Genomic DNA, 20939 nt, shown 5'->3' on the forward strand with positions numbered 1-20939 from the left:
CTAACAATTTACACTAAGTGATAATTGATATATGTCGTACAAGCTTTAATTCTTGTGGGAAAAAAGGAGTTGTGTCATATGTTGTAAATGAAGGACCAAGGTAAGATGCATTAAATGTACATGCCACTTACTTCAGTCAGTGGGTATGGATATGGGTGGGTTACTTGCGCATCATGCTTACAAACAAAGGGGCAAGTGGTGATGATGATGATGATGATGATGATGATGATAGCCCTAAGTGAGGGTTTTGGTGCAAGCACCAAAGAATATCAGGGAAGATAAAAGGAAAGGAGAGGAATTTTATTTAGGTGTCGGGTCTTCTACTGCTAGACCATTAATAATTATTGGGGACACTTTAAACTGAAATCAACAATTTAATGCAAATCAAACGTTGGTTGTTGAGTAACCTGCGATCAGGCATACATGTACCTTTCTTTAGACAGGGCGTGGAAAAAAGTACGCCTGATACGATTTCTTAACAAGTTATCTGCCTGTAGTCCAGAATCTGGACTTTACTCTGATTGGCCAAAAAACAATAGAGCTTATAGAGCCTTGCATTGATTGATTACAGAATTGCAAATCATACCTCTGGTAAAATTGGTTAACAGCTGATCAAATTATTTGGCTGCCGAGAAGGATTCAAACAGGAATGATGTTTAGGCTCTGTTTACAGCTGCTGTTGCTTCGTATATATATATGTGTTTAAATCTTTAAAGGAAGAGCAGAGCGAATGCATCTGAAGAATGGTTTGTCTAAAAGAAGGTATTATAGTTGTATTTATAGGATTTGGCAATAGTGTTATTTACAGGCCGAACATTCTGGAAAAAATTCCACGGACTCGAAAACGTTTGTAGTTGTGGTAAGTCCTTTGGAATATATTCCGAAGCAACAAGTTGTCTATCCAAAAAGAACTGGGGAATCAGCCGAGCTTGACAGATAAATTTGACATTGTTTATGGAAGCGCTGAACAATCTGAATAATGGTTTACTTTAGTAACACAATTCTTACAAAGTGATAGTTGAGTAGCTGCTGCTGGAAAACTAAAATTTCTTCTCACACACCTGGGAGCTATTGTCAAGCTGAAGGCCGCCAAATGACTCTCTTATTTCTCAAACCAATACAGCCTAACATTATACAAAATGTAGGCGAAATACAGTAATATTAAAACAACAGTTTTTATGAGCTTAGTAAGACTCTATGCTGATAGTCTTAATAAAGAATATCTAAGCAACAGAGTGTATGTTACTTATCAACTCAAGCGAAGGGTTGGGTGGGAACTGGGGCTCTGAAATGTACGTCAGCAATGGCACCATTGGATTCTCAAGTGCTGCCGCAGACGAAGCACCCCCTGACCGAAGGTTGTGAAGACTGTACAAGCTTGGGTCCAACCCCTCACTCTTCAACTCTTTCACCAGCTCGCTCGCACAAGAATACAACATAAGTGCTTCCTTAAACATCTGGCCTCTCTTTGTGCTCTGGATCCTACAAAGCAGCATTGACCCCTTGGAGTGACTGCCCATCATAAGAAACTTTTCTAACACTGCCACGGGCCAAGGGGCTGCCTCACTTCTTTCAATGAATCCCTTCCTGGGATTGGTCATTCTTACGTTAAAGCAAAAAGAGTGCAACATGTGAATCAGCAAATAACAGATCGTTAACCCCATGGCAAATATCACTGCAACTTGCATGTCTGCCAGACTGCCCTTCTCCAAACAACATATAATGTGCATCACTTGCTCCGCCGTAAAGGGTTTCTTGCGTTGTAGGATTCTACAGGCAGTGTCTGACACCTGGGTCATGAAAGGGTTCTCAGAGACTTGTGGTTGACCCACCTTTTTCTGTACCCAGCTCACTCCTTACAAAGCAGAGTTAATGGTAGAAACTGACTTGTTCTCCTGGATCAACTTAACTAAAAATACAGGGAGAACACCACTGGCTCCACTGGTAGAACTGACATATGGCACTGCTCTGCCCAACACTTCCACTCCCCAAAAGCACAGAGATAGATTAATTAGCAATCACTTTATCAAGAGCAGCATAAAAATTTTCCTTCGCGGTATCATTTACATCCAAAGTAGGTGCATACGCACAGTCAAGGGTGAGATGATCATCATTCTGGAGCGCGAGTCTGGCAGTCATGAGGCACTCAAGAAATCTACAAGTGAAGCAAAGCAAATACTTCATTTAATGGAAAATCAAGGTTTTCAGCAAATGGTTGTAACTCCAACTCGCATCACAGAAGATTCTAGTACTCTTATTGATCACCATTACTGCTCTCATCCTGAGCACGTCTTAAGTATAACATCACCATCATTTGGACTCAGCAATCACAATCCTACTATTTTGGTTCGCAAACAAAATGCAAATTTGAATTCCACCAAGAAAGCGCACTTTACTGTCACATACCGCCCTTTAAAGAAATTGAATGCTGATAGCCTCATTAAATGGACTGTCCTTGACACCTTTGACAATGACCCAGATGAAATGTTATCAACTTGGGAAGCCCATGTACTTGATGTGATAGATTGACATGCTCCACTTAAATCAGTCAGAGTTAAATCTATGAAGAAACCATCATGGCTTTCAGATCAAATTCTCACAGCCATCAAAAACCATGATCGGCTCAAGAAAGAGCTCAAAAAAAGACAAATCCAAAAACGGTCTTTAAATGCTGCTAGAAACAAAGTAGTTCGACTTATTGAAAAAGCCAAAAAAGAAGTGGTTATTAAAGAAATAGACAACAGCAAATTGAACTCCAGAGTCCTATGGAAACCTTAAAGAGCATTTTCCCTACTAATGTAAGACAGTTAAGTCAAACTCTGTAACCAAAGACGGAACCAGCTATACTACCCTGGAAGAAATATCCAACGTATTCAACGAGCATTTCATCTCTATTGCTGACAACATCATTGATAAGACCATCAGTACTGAACCCGATCTAACTAGTTTGGTGGATTTCATAAGACGTAACAAAGCTGGCAACTCCCTCAAATGGTTCAAAAGTTACCTCAGTGGAAGGTATCAGAAGGTTTGTGTCGACGGTAAACTCTCTGAACAGCTCAGTATTCAATCCGGTGTACCGCAGGGAAGTATTCTTGGTCCTGCCCTTTCTCTGCTCTTCATAAACGATCTGCCTTTAGTACTGAAGAACAACATTGGCGTTTATGCCGATGACTCGACCCTTTATGCATCTGCGCCTACCTTAGCTGACGTCGAGGAGAAAATTAGACCTGACATTGACGCAGTATTGAAGTGGGAGAAAGAAAATAAAATTAACATGCATCCAGCAAAGACAAAATACAGTATAATCTCGACCAGACAGAAAATTGCAAATTCCCCAAAACAAACTCTCGACCTTTCAGTTGACGGCATGCAACTCTCTAAGGTTGAGTCAGAAGGTGTCTTAGGAGTATACATCGATAGTCATCTCACTTGGAACAAACATATTGACAAACTGCACTGGAAACTACTTCAAAGAATTGCAATTTTAGGAAGAGCTCGGAGATGTCTCCCCACCAAATATCGATTGCTTCTCTACAATGCAGATATCAAAGCACTCTTTACGTAGTGCTGTACTGTTTGGAGCAACTGTAGCCAAACCAATCTAGACGAACTGCTTAAACTTCAAAAACGCTGCGCTCAATTAATTTTGGAGAGTCCTTGGGATGCACGATCTTTTGATAATTTTCAAAAGCTTAAGTAGCTGCCAATTGATCAAATGTTTAAGGTCAACAAACTCGGTCTTTTAAAGAAAGTTATTGATGGAAGAGCACCAGAATACCTTACTGCAAGCTTAGACACCCTTCGTTTTGAGCACAATTATCCCACAAGAGCTAAAACATCATACTGTTTACTGTAACCAAGAACGGAAGCAATGAGGAGAGCATTCTTTTATTCCACCATAAAAGACCTCTGTGAATGCTCTTAACTTAAATCCAACGGCCCAGCCTTTAACTCCATGAAAACTACACTGATTAACAGCACTGCCCAATTTATACGACGGTGGATAATTTTAAAGTTAAAAAGCTATTCTGATTTTTAAAATTCTTATCATCACTGTAAATATCTTTGTAAATAGATTCTCCATTTTACTTATCTATATCCTTTTATCTTAATTGGTGTAATTTCTATTCAGTATTTTTGTTTTTAGAGGGCCACTAGGGAGAATACTTTTATAGTAATAGGTGTTACCCTCTTTAAGTAAAGGTTATTATTACTCAGTCCTATTGGAAACTCCTTGAGGTGCTTGAGAAGACTCGTCTTGATGGCTAGTCCAACGCCATGGATACGTTTATCGTGATGAGGTAGGCCTTTCCAAAAGAAAATGTAGCCAGATCCTATCTCACCGATCTTCCCCTCTGCAGGGAGTCTAGTTTCTTGCAGTGCTGCAACATCAATATCCAGTCTCTTCAATTCATGTCCAACCAGTGCTGTGCGTCGCTCAGGCCAAGTATCTGAGCCCTTCAGGGTATGCACGTTCCAGGTGGCAAATTTCATGAGGTGAGTGCGGTTGGAGCACATAATGCAAATCCAAAATTAGTCGTGACTTGCCACATGCATTCTTCACAACACCCAATGGATTAACAACCAACACGTCCTCTTGCCTTAAGTTTCTTAAATTCTTGGCGCACAGATGCCTGGTTTGGAACAACAATAGGATGATTCTGAAAACTCCTCTGAGCTGGAAGAAATATAAAGGGTAAATAGTAACCATTCTCCATAACACTTAAAACCCATTTAGACGCCCCAATGGCCTTCCAAAATGCAATGTTCTCCTTAAGTCAACCTTTAACCTGTACCGGAGATACTGGTTCCAAATCCTGTAACTCCATTAATTGACACACGTCCTGAAAATTATTCAACATCGAGTCCAAACACTGTTCAGTATCCACGTTAACTACTTGATGCAAGCCCAGAGGAATGGGATTGTCCTGATCCGTTGCTGGTGGTCGCTGCTCGACAGTCATGGGCGAGGTGTCCGGGCAAAAACAAGTACGAGGGCCATGCGTAACTGAGACAGTCGGCACTTTTCCCACTGCTGAACTCGACAGAGGTTTCTCCAAAATCACGCGCCTCTCCACTCCGCGCTGCATTGGAATTAGCCTTTGGGACTTCAACAACTTTGCTTTGCGTTTTTCCTCCCGTAACAACTTGCACTCCTTGACTGCATTTTTAATCTTCTTCTGATCATCAGAGTCACTCGCTATGGGATCAGTGGTATAGCTTTCTATGGTATCCCAGCTGTACTTTTCTGCGATGCAAATGTGTTTGTTACGTTTTATCAATAACTGCTCACCTTCCTCCAAAAGCTCGTTCCTTAAGTCATTGTCTTCCACATCCTTCGCCGCTTTGATTTTTTCAAGCACCTTCTTGTTTAATTGGTATTGTTTTTTATTACCCACGAATTTGAATTCGGGCTTGGTGTCCTCATGCTTTCGCGCCTTGTTAGGTTTTGAAGCAAGTTCCACTTTCAATCGTTTAGGCTCCTTTCCGTACTCCATTTGCTGCAAAAGCAACTCTTAAGCCCAATCCGGGGGATCATTGGAAGTCTGCAATGGTCCTCCAACTGTCTGATCACGAACTTGCTCCACTGCCAGGCTCTGACATCGCGAACAGCAAGAACTGTGACTATGAGACCGGTGCTCTTCCTCCAGGCTCTGATTATGCACTCGGACCTGCTTCACCGCTCATGACTGAGACTTTGACCTAGTCGTCTTAATTAGCACTGATGATAAAACCCCGAAAAACTATCGAGCTCTGCAATATATGTCAGCAATGGCAGACAGCAAAAAAGCAACTGACAAACAACAACACTGAGCGTGTGACTCAAAAAAAAAACCCTTGGGCCCAGGCCCCAGAGCTGTGAGAGAAAACATTTTCCACTTATTTCACTCCTCAGCCAGTGGAAAATACAACTCGAAGTCCATTTTCCTCATATTTATTTTTAGCATCTTTTATTGGCATCTCAAATATTCGAGTTTAAATAAAGTTCATTGTACTATTGATTGCACCTCATGATAACATGATGAATTTGGGCTTTTTTGCAATTTTTTATCTTGAAATTCTTTGTTCCTTGATGGTTTGAATAGAGAAACCACAAGAACCGTCAAGCGGGATTTGCAGAAATAGCTTTCATTGTATGGATGAATTCTGACTTCGCAGACATTCCACTTACAGCTAGAGTGCTATCGCTTGCTTGAATCGTAATGTGGAGTGTAATTTCCGGTAAAATCTGATTGGCTCACATTTATAGCATGACAGATGATAACATCACTCTTGACAGGTGGGCGGCAGACAACTCGTTAAGAAATTGTATCAGGTATACTTTTTCTGCACCCTGTCTAAAGAAAAGTATGCCTGATCGCATGTTAGTTATTGAGGAGAGGAGAAAACCGGAGTACCTGGAGAACCAACAAACTCAACCCGCATATGACACCGAGTCTGGTAATCGAACCTGGGTCACATTGGTGGGAAGCAAGTGCTCTCACCACTGCACCATCCCTTCACCCCTAGGATTGCAGTTGATTTGTATAGATATTGTGAATATACAGTAGTTACATGCTTTCCTGTACCTTTTCCACCAATACATATATATAATTATCACATGCACCTAAGCATAAAAATGAAGTATTTTCTTCTGCAGAAAGGTTATATGATCTAGACTAAGAGACCCTCTGATCTTCTTGCAGAGTTCCAGACTTATATTGCTGGCAAACTAACAAGTTAGTGATATCCACTTCAACTGGTCTTGTTTTCGTTAACCAAGTGTCCACTTTCATTTTCCAACAGAGCTGAGCCCTCATGGCCAAGCTTGCCGGCTCCCATTCGTGCTCCAGACCAGAGAAGAAGCACAGAGGACAAAAATCAAAAGACAGCTAGGAGGCATGGTCAAGAAGGGACCACAGAAATACCTGATTTATGTCAGGCTGAACCAGCATCAGGTCCACAAGCCACAGGGATAACACAAAGTGACTCTATGTTTGAGGCTGGTTCTTATCCACAAGAGCAATCAGTAGCAACTGGTGGTGCCACTGAGACTGGAAATCCTACAGAAGGTGAAGATGACACGGGAAGTTACTGCTTTGTGCCATCTCTTCAAAGGGTGACTATTGCTTTTTTTTTACCATAAGTACATTAAATAAGTCATTCTTTTTTTTATGCAAATCTGTTAGTATGCCTTTTAAGTTTTGATTATAATTTATTCGGGGCTCGAAATTAACGAAAAAATCCATATATATTTATATTAAAATTCAGTCCTAAACAAAAAGCATCATCTCAAAGTTCAGAGGAAGTGTGGCCCAGTGGTTAGGGCGCTTGCCTTGAGATCCGGAGATCCCGGGTTCAAGACCCGCTCTGACCACTCGCTGAATTTGTCCCTGGTAGTGCCTGGTTCAACTTCCCAGCTGCACTTGTAAATATCCAACTGTTTTGCCTCCGGCCTGTTGGGATTCTTAACAGTTGTTGTTTTGTTCTGTTGTTTTTCGTTGATTGTGTTTCATTGGCTGTGAAAAGCCGCTATGGGGAGAGGTCAATTAAGTATGTATTGTATTGTATTGTATTGTATAAGTTCTGGGGAATGAATATAAGGATTTGTACGAGTTTATTCCCCAGAGCCTCGAGATGATGCCTGTTGTTTAAGTTTGAATTTTAATATATCGAAATGGGCAATTTGCGACAAGATACGAAATTTGCAAATTTTAGTCGCAAAAACACTGCATTGCATTGTGTTGTTAGGGGTTTAGCAAAAAATATGAGCCCGCAATACTTGTGTGTAAAGAAACCGCTGAAAATGGTGAATGATCAAAGGAATGGAGCTGTGCACGTAACATCGCAGCTAAATTACTCTACAATTATGCTATCTTCAGAAAAATTTACGTGCTGTGCGCGTAACACGTGTTACGATGTGCACGTAACATCGCAGCTAAATTACTCTACAATTATGCTATCTTCAGAAAAATTTCACAGTGAGAAAATAATTTTGTCATTTATTTATTTTAGCAAAAGTGGCAATTGCTAATCCTTTTGTTTCGAAAGAGCAAAGGTGACAACAAGTCACAAATGCGACTTCTCCAGATATTTTAGTCGCAAATGTGACTGTATTGGTCGCAATTTCGAGCCCTGTTTATTGCAAACGTTGCCTGCTCTAGATCTAGTTAGATCTACTCAGTAGGAAAGTGAAATCTGAATATAATGATGTATTTTGACATGGCTATAAAATACATATTAATAATTACCAGTATGTAATTTTCCACAGTTTTGTAACAAAGTATGGCTGTTTCAATTAAATTAGTTTCAAGTTATTTAACATCATTTCCTTGCAACAGTTTGTGATTGACAGAACTTTAAGGGGCTCTATCACCCATTTCAGTTGAAATTACTGAAAAATGGAAAAACTGATAACATTTGTTTATATTTACACAAGACTAAATTTGTTACTGCACTGAGACTGTTTAATGTTTTCTGTTGGTATCTGACCATCATGGAAATGCGGTTGCATTAAAACTCATTTGAGAATGATTAAACCAAATTTGTTCGAAATTACACAGCTTTAGCGCTGTACTGGTGGGTTTTTTAAACTCATTGAGTCTTTTTGTGTTGTAGGAAAATGAGTTGCTTAAATGTAATCTGGAATGGGCTGAGCAAGTAAGATATACTGTACTATTAGTAAAGGTTATCTAATACTTTCCCTAGTTTCAATTATTTTTTTTGAATTTATTAGACAAGTCAAGTCCCGATTATTTGGCTACGGTAATAATAATAATGTTATCATCAATATTGTTACTTTTTTTTTCTAGAGAAATGATGTGCTGCAATGCAATCAGGAATTCTTGGTGGAGGTAGTTAATTCTTTGCCCTTACTGTACTGGTAACTGTTAAGTGCTATCAGAAACCCATAAGGGTTGAAACGTGTAACGGCCCCTTGTGTGCTGGGAAACAAGCTTCTGAATATTCAATTTGCTAAGTACCATATTTGGAACAACAAGAGCGAGGGGTTTCCAAATATGGTACTTAGCACTGAAACATTCAACCAATCAGTTCGCACTGAATTATTCGGAAGCTGTGAACGCGAGTTACACGTTTCAACCCTTATGGGTTTCTGGTGCTATATAGCGTATTTATTCACTTATAAGGCCCACCATTTATTACGAGAAAATACGCTTATTCGATCAAACTCTGCTCAAAACTCGGGGTGCGTCTTATAACCGAGTATTTGCACGCAACAAAATATAACTTTTACCAATTCCCTAATAATTAATGCTAAACTGAAATGAGTATGTATTAATTAAATACCGGTAAATTAATAAACAAAAGACAAACAAAGTTGATCATTGTTGGTTCTAAAAAGAACCGGGGTGGCCTTCTGGTCCTCATCAATGCAGTGCTGATGTCTAGGATGGAGATTAAGCTTAAAAAGCCACCCCAAATGTCCCGCACATGTGGTACATCTAAGCCATGCCAGAGTGCTCAAAATAGCAAGCTAGTGAGCATGCAGCGGCAATGACTCATCCTCAATTTGGACATGGAGCTAAATCTTTATTATAATGCCAAAGAGCCATAGAAAATACAGCCAATCAGAATGCAGGAGAGCCATTGTATATTCGTCAGTATTCCACCAAACCTTCCCATGGATCAGTGCAATTCAACGTTATCACACCCAACCTTCTTATTGTGCCTTGCAGTCTGTAAAAATTGGATGAAGGTGAGAAAAAAGGCAGATTGGGGGCAAACATATTGGTAGTTTCAGCCCAAAAATACTGTCATAAATAATTTTCTAAAGATAATACTCACACTCATTAGTCACATTTCACTTTATCAGAGCTTGCGTTGTAAATCGCAAGAATGTACACAACTGCGTACAGAGAAGGATCATCTGGAGCGGCAACTAGAGGTATGGAGGACATTCATTTAATTTGCATGATATTTCTTCTGACTAGTTTAAGTACAGATACAGGTTTTAACTCTCTTTGTTAGAAACATAAATCTTAAACTTGCAAGAAAGCACGTAGCCTTTTATCCAAATTGTTGCATTATTCCCATTTTTCAACTTTGATGCTTTGTTGGAGTAAAGTACACTATTTTGTAAAGAAGAATAAAGAAGAGAAGAGTAAATGAGACAAGACATGAGGCAAATGTGACATTACAATTCGAAGGTTAAAAAAAGACACAGCAGAAGACGTAAGATTAACACTGTATGTATGCCCTGAATTAAACTGACTTATTTTTCTTTTCTCAGGCGTCGCACGCTGAACGTGTCAATCAACGACAGCGAATTGATGAGGTATTTCTGCTTGGTTGCGTGATAATAGTTTGAGTGACATGTGCAATGTTCCTATTTGTTTATTACGAAAATTGACCATTTCGCATCCGATTTGCACATCTCCTGGAGCCCTACTGGTATTCGTAGATACTGAAACAAGGAGTGACCTACAATGAGCTACAATGACCTACTTAAATGACTTAAAATTTAAAGGGAAAGACAAAAGAGGATTAAGGTGAAGAGTTTGGTGAGCGGAAAACATCCATTGTGGGTTGTCACGCAACGCTTTTAGTCTATTTCATGACAGCCCAAGTGATGACAGACAGCAATTACGCATGTGGCCTTCAAAGCAGAAATAACTGAAATAAATGAAACGCTGCAAAAAGTTCCTTGGATGGTTTTCCTTTGTTTTATAAGCTAAATTGAAAATGTACAAATACCAAGGCTTTACTTGGCAAAGATAAAGTCTTAATTAGAGCACGGAACAAAATGAATAGAAGAATTCATTCATTTGCTTATTTTTAAATCAATAATATTAGGTCCATAATATTCGCTCAGTAAAAATGACTAGTATTTACAAGGCTAAAATTTTTAAAAAGTAAAAGACCGAACGTTTTCGGCGTTAAGCCATCTTCGTTAAGCCATCTTCAGTAGCCTCCCAAGCATTTGTCATTCGTTTGTCATGCATTTGGGGAGGAGCGCTGGCTCATTTCTCAAACAGGTGCCACTAGAACGTCTGCATCCCATGTCACTCGTGAGGCCTGATTTCCAAGCTCAGCAAAACGATATGGAGCGAATTCCACATGACGACCAGACAATTGGCTTTGCCATTTTCCCGCGAGTAAGGAAGGAAATAGGTTCACACGGCGGCTGGACATTTTGCCTTGATCTTTTCTTGTCTCCCTAATAAATTTCACTAATTTACAACGTAACCCGGCATAACCACAGTGGGCTAGCGGTCTAAACACACCATTTCACACAATTCTTATAAATTCATTAAAATGGTGACATCCAGAAAGCCCTAATGCCTAGTGTTGATAAATTCAAGCTCAATTCCAAGCTTTTGCCTTGATCTTTTCTTGTCTGTTTAGTAAATTTCACTACATTTTGCCCTCAGAGCTGCAAATTATCTTTATTTTAGCTCATTGCAGGTCATTATCTCATTTTACGTTATAATTTACATCACTGAAGGTCATTGTAGCTCATTGTAGGTCATTCCTCGTTTTAGTATCTACGACTGGTAGTCTTTCTTGTCAGGGGAACGTGAAAATATTCGATTGAAGCAGCCGCTGTGTTTTAAGAAAGTGTGCTTCTTGTTCAACATTAAATAAAATCTGTTTTGTTTCAAGTGTACTTGTTTAATAAACTAGATGCTTCTTGGGCGTACAAATTGAGTTCGGTAGTATTGAAGTGCGGCGTTCCAGTTAATTTTCTGAAGTGGGGCTCATTAAGACCATTTGAGGGGTCACGCAGACGTCTTGCCAGCAGAGGCCCTTTGACTCACACGTTCACACGTTTAATTATTTTGTAATGTTGATTGTTCTGTCCCAGTTTAAAGATAACAAAACACGCTCTTGAGTAAAATTCACTCGTTTCTTCTTTAAATAAGCTGCAAAAAAATGCAAATTGTTCTGATGGAAGTTTCCCTGCTAGTTATACATGTCTTGCAGTTGCACTAAGCAAACGTTTATTTCACACACAAGGAAGGTTTCCGCGTCATAATTCCTCTTCTTTTCTGTCTAATCTGATGCCTGGTCAAAAATCTTTTCGCTTTAACACCAAAGAGTAGCATGAAAACCGGGAGTTAACAGTAAAAGCATGGAGTCGTCTTTGCGTATTTTGCTAGGTTTGAGGGGGTTGGGTTAGTGCGTAGATTTCTCTGGTGCACACAGGAGAACATTTAATTAACCTGCGATGGCGTCGAAAGTCATTGTAACGCGAATGGGGTTTTAGTGCATCTTTAAACAAGATATACCCTTATGGAGCTCAAGAATGGAACGTCAATTGGATAAACAAGACAGGCGGTGCAAAATAAATATCTGGAATCTGAAAAGAGACGAGGAATGGACTTCGACAACAATCTTTCGCCCGTCGAGCCGAAATCAAAGTGAGCTGTATTTCTAATATTTTGCCAAGCCAAGTGTGGTGTTATGTACAACACTGAAACCAAATGGAAAATTCTGTGGTAACTTATGGGTTTAGCAAAGACAGAGAAGGAATTGAACACCTTCAGTGGATCTGTGACCTCTGTGTGTACTCAACTCTGCTCAATCTTCCAGTAGCAATTGGAAATTTCACTAATTATTGTTAACCTTCAGTGGCGTCGAAAGTCATTGGTCGAGTGGTTACGCATCCTTTAGGCATTTTCAAGGGAATTATTCCTTACTATACTGTTTATATCGCTTCCTTTTTCACTTGAAGTCACGTGTTCCTTAATTTATGTCACAGCAGTATTGTGACCGGGAAGAATCGATAGAAGACTAAGGTGAATGGTGAGCCAAAATGGCGGCAAATTTGAACGTTTTTCAATTTCATTTTCAAATCGCGTTTTGGGAAAATCGCAAATTTTTTTCGCGAAACGTCTATGAGGTATGTGTAGATTCAGATGACTTTGAGAAAAATTAGGTTATGGGCACTTTAAAAGTGATGAGTAACGGTCTTCGACAACAATTTCATTTTTCGCCGTTGGATATCAAGTGAGCTTTGTTTCTAATATTTTACTAACTTGGTATTATATACAACACTGAAATCAAATGGCAAATTTTTTTATGGATTTAACAAACATTGAAGGAATCGAACGCCTTGAATGCATCACAGTGTTTACTGAAGTCGGATCCAAGTTGTCTGGCAATTTACATTTATTTTGTACTCAACTCTGCAAAGGTAAAAAAAATTGGAAATGTGACAGTGAAGAATTATTTGAATGAAATCTTGTTGTCTCTTTTGTGCTTCATTATAATATTTACGGTCAATGTTCGAAAAGGGTTTGATGTGAACTGTCAGAAATTTATTTAATTGCCTATACTTTGTGACACAGATTGTGTCTTGCTTGCACGCACGCAATTGAAATATGAAGAGTTTTTTGCCTCTAATAGCAAATGTGTTGTTTGTTTCAATAAAATTTTCGCTGGAAAAGGTTTTTTCTGAGATTTCCAGCCTTGAGAATTTAACATGTGTAATTTTCGAGCTTAACAAATTTGCATACCTGGGTTGAAACGTGATACGGGAGGAATTTTCTGGAAGTGCAGTGTAAGCAGCCCATAAGTCACGAAAATAAACAGGTCTGTTGGAAGCGTGCTTGAGTTTCAACAAAATAAGCCCCAAAATTAGCAACAAATTGTGACGCTGATGAATAATAAAGTAGCTGCTATTTCCGAAACGATGGAATTACCTGGTGATAAATAAACTCGTCTTGGAGAGTAAATTTTTGACTTTGCAGAAACAATGGTCAACCTCAAGAGTTGGGCGATTGTGAGCTTTGTATTGAATTCGCACATTTCTTGTCAAACTTTTTAACACTTGAAAGAAAAAGAAAACTAACAAAACAAAAACCCGGTATCTTGCCATCATTTGACACAGATGCTTCAGTGTTTCGCGAGTAAACACGCCGCGGTAACTTGATCACGGCGCCCGCTGAATTCGATGTCACTTTCGATTTTGCGATTTACTTGTGCAGCCAAAAGTACAATAACAAAATTGAACGTAGCAAAAATCTTCCAAAATGTTTTTTCGCTGATGGTAACTTGTTTTCAAGTCGTAAATTTTGTTGCTGATGGCAAAATACTTTATTCTCGATTGACCGTCCTGAAAACTTCCTTGTGCTCTTCCTAAAAACTATGTATCAATACAGTCCTATGCTTCTGTTACAAATTGGTATATTTTTAGGTCACCCATCCAGATACTAACCCCGCCGGACAGGAAATAACTTCAGTGAACTTTTGTATTACACAGCTGTCAGACGTTCAGAGTGCACGCTTAAACTTGTGGTGAAAAGTAGTTGTGAGGGAACTTGAAAATGATTAACATGTCACTCTAGAAGCCAATGTTTCTCGATTCCCTTTAATTTTCTTCAATCTTTCTGGGTTAAGTACTTTTCTAGTAACCACATGTCTTCTCAGGGGGCTATTTACCTACGTTTTCTACCATGGCAGTACAATGATGTACAATACCAAAACAATATCGTGTACTATTAGAGCTACATATTACGCAAAGACAACTTGAATCTTCTGGAAGACAAAACGAAGCTCAGTTGACAGTATGGAATAAAGTGCTGTGCTACTGCATTACCACACGTACGCAATGCGTGCCTATCTTTTCTAAAGGTGACAGAAATTTTTTCTTTCTGACAAATGATTAATAGGCTGGTAGCCAGGTTTTTAACCTCAGAAAAAGATCTGTTTCGTCGTATGAACGAGTGAGCTAAAGGGCGTCGTCTAGCACGACTTCTGGGTGAGTTAAATGGTCTTAATTACCCCCGACTTGAAAAAATTGACTGGAATGCTGCAGTTCAATACCACCCAACTCATTCCCTTCTGTTTTTGAGTAACACGTACCACAGGCAACCCAGTTTAGGCTCACAGAGCGTCTAGTTGTCCACTTATGGCAGGTTCAAAGAATTACAGAATTCAGAAATATGTTGCCTTTGGCTCGTTATTTACAAAGACAGCTTGTCATGCGGTTATTTAATTTCTTCCTCAGGCCTTTCAAGATTTTGCATCATTTACCAGCTGCCAAAGAACTCTAAAAAATGTGTGGTCTATTGCTTCAGTACAGGAACCCATGACCCGTAGCCTACAGCTCCCATACTGGGCCTATGTAACGGCATTTTTACAGACCGATCTATTTCTAGACTATCTTTTCCGGAAAAAACAAAGGCAGTTCCGCAACAATGGAAAAGTAGGTTTTTAAAATTTAAGTTTGTTTTCTTTGGCAGTCGCAGAAAAACTTCTCACGAAGAAACCTGTGATAAAGTCTTTTCTTTTTCCGATAATTTCTTGTGTAATCTTCCTTCTCAAGTCTTCTCCCAGAGCTTTTCCACGATTATACAGCCGTCCACATGCGCTCAGTTCTACCATGGTCGAACGCAATACCTCTCAAGAATTTAAACTATTTCCAAGCGAAAGAGGGCAGGGTAGAGACACGTAAATTAATTCCCACCCATTCCAAAGATCGGCGGTTTTCGTAGTAGTTTGCCTAAGAGCTTGTGGGAATCAATAAAAAGTCTTGGGCCATCCTGTTGGAGTTTTTTTTTGCATAACTTTAACATTTTTGTAGTACAATCAATTTTGCAAGTATATGTATTTGGCTTTTTTAGTTGACCCGTGAGAGGACCCTCAGTTTGGCTGAATCGAATGAAATGGCACGACAGCTGCTAGAGGTAACCGTGAGAGGCTTCATACTGATAATTTTTGTCTTGTGTGGTACTCTGTGATAATTTTCTTTTAGTAAAGATGTTACAACCTTGCTGACTGAACCTCATTCACTTGTGCATTGTATCCGTGGTTTTGTATGTTCCATTCCCTAAATTATAAGCTGAATCGAGTATATATCTGTCCTTAGAATTTTATGATATTTATTTCTGTAGATGCTTGCCAGGGTTTCGGAAGAGCGTAACAGGCTGAGGGAGGTATGACAATACTATTTTAATATTGCATGGTGCTTTAGGTAACCTTTTCCAGAGGTAACGAATGATGGAATAAACATATTTCTGCAAAAGCTAGTAGATTGCTGGGCCTTCTTGAAAGAACTGCAGAGAGTTGAAAGACACAGTTACGAAAAGGACACTTTATTGTTGTTTAATGAGACTATTAGAGTATAGGTGTGAATCTCTTTTTTTTTGGTTTATTTTTACTTTGTTTAGCACAAATATACAGCAATGACAAGAATAACATGAAGTACCCATAATGCTGTGTACAGACGCAATATTACAATCTGTAAATTACATCACCTCTGTGCGTGTTATTGCGTGTTACAATGATTCCAGAAGAGAAAGAACAGAGAAAGAACAAATACCAAAAAGAAACTCCTTACAGAAGAAAAGCCCACTTTCGAAAAAACATTGTTAGTGAATTTTTAGCAGTAGCGATCTCTTTTAGAGTGACGAGTCTTTCATGCAGCCGCAAAAGGAAAGTCCGGAAGCACAGCTCATCCTCCCGCGCACCAGCGCAAAAAATATAATATTATGCAGCAAGAATACAGTGATTTAGTGCCTGCTCATTAGTCGACCTAACATGGCAACCGTATAAGATTTTACTTGAATGTAACAAAATCTGTTCACGTGTTTTTTCATACCACCAAATTTGAAACTGATCCCAAAAGGACTAAGAGGTGGTTTAATGTTTCCCTCTCGCTTTTGCAAAGGATGCAGCGATCCCTGTTTTTAATGCCACCTCGGTGTAAGTTCGTATGTTATATGTTCTGTAAAATTTTGTACTGAAACATTTGAAGCTTTACTTCTTTGGTGATTTTAAACGGTAAGCTGTAGACTTTAAGAAGATCACTTTTAGAAAAACCATGTCTCAAAATCGTATTTTTTGCTGTCGGTGGCTCATATGTTTTCTTTAGAATTTTGGCATAAATTATGGTACGTGAGAAGCATCTACAAGGTTGAAGTTATTTTTATTTCTAAGACGCTTTTTCCAGAGGGGCGGAATAGCATCGATCAGACCACAGTATGTAGTAAAGGGTGTACTCATCTTAAAATTTGCGTTACCCGAAAAATTAAGGAATTTTTACGTTCGTTCAGCAGATCACGTACGTAAATGATATTGCTAGTGTACAAGTCTTTTGTAGAACACAGGTTTTTTGTCGATCAGAATCTTACAGTTGTTCCACAAGACTTCGGAATTTTAATGAAGGGTATGGCTCTTAGACGAGTACTTGAACTCTCAGCAGTAGGTTAGGATTGCTTTGTAAAAAGGTGGAAGTTTATCTAATCTAAGGAAGTTAGTTTCGTAATTGCAAGTAAATAAGAAGGCGAGATTGCCGTTTTGGCTGACACAATGGTACGTGATTTCTTTCCAGAAGGCAAACGTTCGTTCCTTAACTCTATAAACCCATGCAATTTTTAATGCTTTCTCCATAATACAAAAATGACACATTTTAAAGCCACCGTTGGTTCTTTCAGCGATGATGGTGATTTTTTTTATTTCGGCTGGTTTGCCGTCCCAAAAGAAATTGAAGATAATGTTGTTTATTTGTTTCAGTGCCTATGATTTTTTTTTTGGGGGGGGGGGGGGGGGGGGGGGGGTAAACAAGGTGTACTACGGGATTTGAGAAAGTAGAGAATAGCCCATTTCCGAGCTGCCTCAGTTTCAAAGGGAGCGAGTCCCGTTGCGCAACCTTTCAAATGGAAATGAGTTGCATATTCCTGTGCAAATCAAGCTCATTTCCCTTTCAATAGTTGAGCACCAAGACTCCCTTCGAAACCGAGAAAAACAGCAACTCGGAAATGGCCCAATCCCAAAAGAATATTTGACTCCTGCATCATGACCCCTGTTGTTTCTTTGTTTAACTCCTCCAGCATGGCCGCCCTGACGTCATTTGAAAACACTCTTTTACCTGTTTTACCTGAAAAACCTTAAATAACAATGACCACAACCAGGTTTTCTGAGCCCGCGAGACTGAGCACCCCCCGAAAACCATTGTTCTAACGAAAACCGCTGGTCAGCAACCTTGGTTCTGGTCATTGCTGTCTAAGGTCTTCCGTTTTACCTATTTGGTATTGTTTTCGTCAGGCGTCTTTGCAGCAACAGCTTCAGTTTTTTAATTAAGTGCGGTGATCTTTCGCTTAGAAAATCGTTTAGTATGGGCGTTTGCATTTCATTAAAATCATATGTTAAATACTCTCTACCGTAAATTCAAAGCTGTTTCCCTTCTCGCAAGCAAAACATAAGAATGACATCCACCTACAGGTCTTTGCCCAGAGTGCCTAATGTCGAAATGTAGGTGTGGTTTGGTAATAATTAAGCGTGCTTTGTTTTCACAGCGTCTTAATGCTGGCTCAAGGCCTCCTCCTTTCCTGGACCCAGATGACGACTGAGTCAATCAGGTCATTATTAGTACTTCCAGAATACTTGTAAGCACAATTAAAGACCTATCGTCTATCTACATAGAGGGTAGAGATCAGCTTTGTCCTTATAAGCACTAGGAAGAGCTTTGGAGATCGATCCGACCCCAGCATTTGACAAAGTTATACAGTTTCATCGCAGCTGCAATCGTTCCTTAAAATTGTCGAAGTGTTTTACAGTATCTGTTCGCTAGCCTCCGCAAGAATGCTAGCATTATTCTTCATGCTTTTGCCTAGCAAAAATATTCAAAATAACGTGAATGTGCCCTTTTCTAGGGCATCTGCCAATGATTAGACTCATCTTCTCCGATTCGGATGATAACTCATACACCTGTCCTACAGCACTTCGTTGTGTAACGCCATTGTAACCATACTTCAAATGACTAAAATTCAGAATTAGCTAAATGTTAATGTGAAGGTGGCTTGACACGAAGTACCATGTACAAGGTGTCACGAAGTGTATTTGAATTCAACCTCAGCCTCTCTCTCTCTGCCAGGATTGAATGGAATCTAATGCCAACCGTCTAAAAAGACGTGTTATGATGTAGTGATATAAATGGTTTAATTGTCTTCTTGCCTTTTAGGACATACCATCTGTGTGAGATTTGAAGTGAGTGGCATGAAAATGAAGCAAAGTCCTGTCTCGGCTGTCAGTCTGGCGATTTGGATAAATTGTGCAAGTCCTCGTGAAGTTGCATACAGCTATTCTAGAAGTAATCAGTAAAAAAAGCTAAGTTTCGGGAAAACTTTGGTTACTGAATTTTTTGGCTCATCGAGTTTGGTAAACTTCCGTATGTATAGTCAAGTATACTGTTTATTTTGTCATGTGTATTCGTGAAAGGTGAATACCTATATTTTTATTTTGTCGTATTTATTTTTGTATCAGAAAAAAACAATGATTGTTACTTTCCTTTCAAATTTCCCGGGCGCCGCCATCTTGCCGGACTGGTCGCATAACTGCAGATTTTTTTATCCGGCTGAAATTATGTCGGGCCACCAGCTTGCCTCACATTTGTAGATTTTTTGTCGCGACTAACTGCGCCGAGGCTTGGGGCCGACTCATCCAAAAGCTTGCAACAAGCTTGTCCTCTTTTTCAGGTGCCCACTGCTCGAAATCTGTTCGATCTCCGCCATGTTGGAAAAGACGCTTGCTCACGTGGCTCTAATGACACTTCCTAATTGGTTGCGACGCGCGCGAGGTCCGACAAAAAAATATTGGTCCACCGCACAGTAGCCGACAAGGCCCGACAAGACATTTTGAGATCTAGCATCGTCTAGCCGACGTGTGAAGATTTTTCGTCGCCGACAGAAAATAGGCTAGTGTGCGGCGGCCTTTACAGTTGCATTGTTGTTCTCTCAGGTTCCAAGAGCTTTTGGGAAAACAACATAGCAAGATGGCTACGACAGAAACTTGAAAGTGAAATTAACAATTTTAAAACATATTCATTTTGGATGCAAACGCTTTCTTTAGGAAAAAAGAACAGTTTTTATTGTAAATGTTACTTCTTGTGGTTCTCCTTTGTTGTCACTTCTATCTCCATAAAATGAGCAGAGAGTGATATGTAAGATTAATGTAGTTAATTATAAAATAGTTTAAAGGAGAATAACTTTAAAAATAGTTGTTGACTATAATATAGACAGAATAGAATGGACGGTCAGAGTATTTATATTTATATTGCCTTTTTATAAGAGATTGATAATTACAATAATTTACCGAAACTTAATTGAATCGAAAGAGGATTAATAATTCATTCAATGTACAATAGAGGTACCTTTTTCACGTAACTTATTTAAGAGAAGCTTGCATTTTATTCGAGATGATTAAATTTTTGAAAGTTTTTTAAAGGAAAAGAAAATGCGTATACGGCCTCAGTACTTTCGTAATTACCGCTAGAAAGGATCGCTGGTTCTTGTAGCTGGTATGTATTTTTTTATGAGGTTAATGTGCTTAAATGAAGGATAATGTGCTCAAATGAATTCCAATCAATACAATACATAAAAATTATTATATATATATTATAAAATACTAGGATTTTCCTCTATAATAGACCAACTCGGCTAACTCAATGTTGTACCCAATTCAAATCTCTCGGGTTAAGACTCTTTGTGTGATGAACTTGCATGACAATGAAGCATTCACAATAAAATGATATGCAAATTCTTGGAACAAAACGTTTTATTCCCAGACGATTTGAATCGGGTACAACATTGAGTTAGCCGAATTGGTCTGTTATATGTTCATCGCGGAAATTGCTTTACTGGTTATATATATTGGAATTCGTTAATTTATTCTTAATTTTGTGTCCCCAACAATGCTTAATACCGCAGACACTATAATAAAGGGTTGTTGTTGTTGTTGTTGTTGTTGTTGTTGTTGTCGTTTTCTCTTTTATCTTTCACATGTGAGGATATAGGGAGTCGTGTATGCCTGTCAACTCTTTTTAACACTTGATGATTATTATGGACAGGCCCCGTTCCTTGTGCGTGACAGATCAAAATCACACAACTGGAACGGAAAAGGAGCGAGAGTTAAATCAAAATGCAACTTTAACACTTAGGCAAGAAGAAACCTAAGCTCACTTTCTGAGCAACAGTTTAAATACATTAGCGTTA

The 20939-nt window shown here is 39.1% G+C and overlaps 1 protein-coding gene across 1 annotated transcript in view; it reads left to right on the top strand.

The window, feature by feature from the left end:
• Positions 1 to 20663, top strand: part of LOC138044632 (uncharacterized) — a 38747-nt gene extending 18084 nt beyond the window's left edge. The window contains exons 6-14 of the mRNA XM_068891096.1: positions 6790 to 7102; positions 8602 to 8643; positions 8796 to 8837; positions 9818 to 9889; positions 10235 to 10279; positions 15573 to 15635; positions 15843 to 15884; positions 18246 to 18308; positions 18911 to 20663. Coding sequence (XP_068747197.1) covers positions 6790 to 7102; positions 8602 to 8643; positions 8796 to 8837; positions 9818 to 9889; positions 10235 to 10279; positions 15573 to 15635; positions 15843 to 15884; positions 18246 to 18299 — 673 coding nt within the window. The 3' untranslated portion in view covers positions 18300 to 18308; positions 18911 to 20663. The remainder of the gene's footprint in view (positions 1 to 6789; positions 7103 to 8601; positions 8644 to 8795; positions 8838 to 9817; positions 9890 to 10234; positions 10280 to 15572; positions 15636 to 15842; positions 15885 to 18245; positions 18309 to 18910) is intronic.
• The last annotated feature ends 276 nt before the right edge of the window (positions 20664 to 20939 follow it).

The sequence above is a fragment of the Montipora capricornis genome, chromosome 4, assembly GCF_036669925.1.
Source record: "Montipora capricornis isolate CH-2021 chromosome 4, ASM3666992v2, whole genome shotgun sequence".
Lineage (NCBI taxonomy): Eukaryota > Metazoa > Cnidaria > Anthozoa > Scleractinia > Acroporidae > Montipora > Montipora capricornis.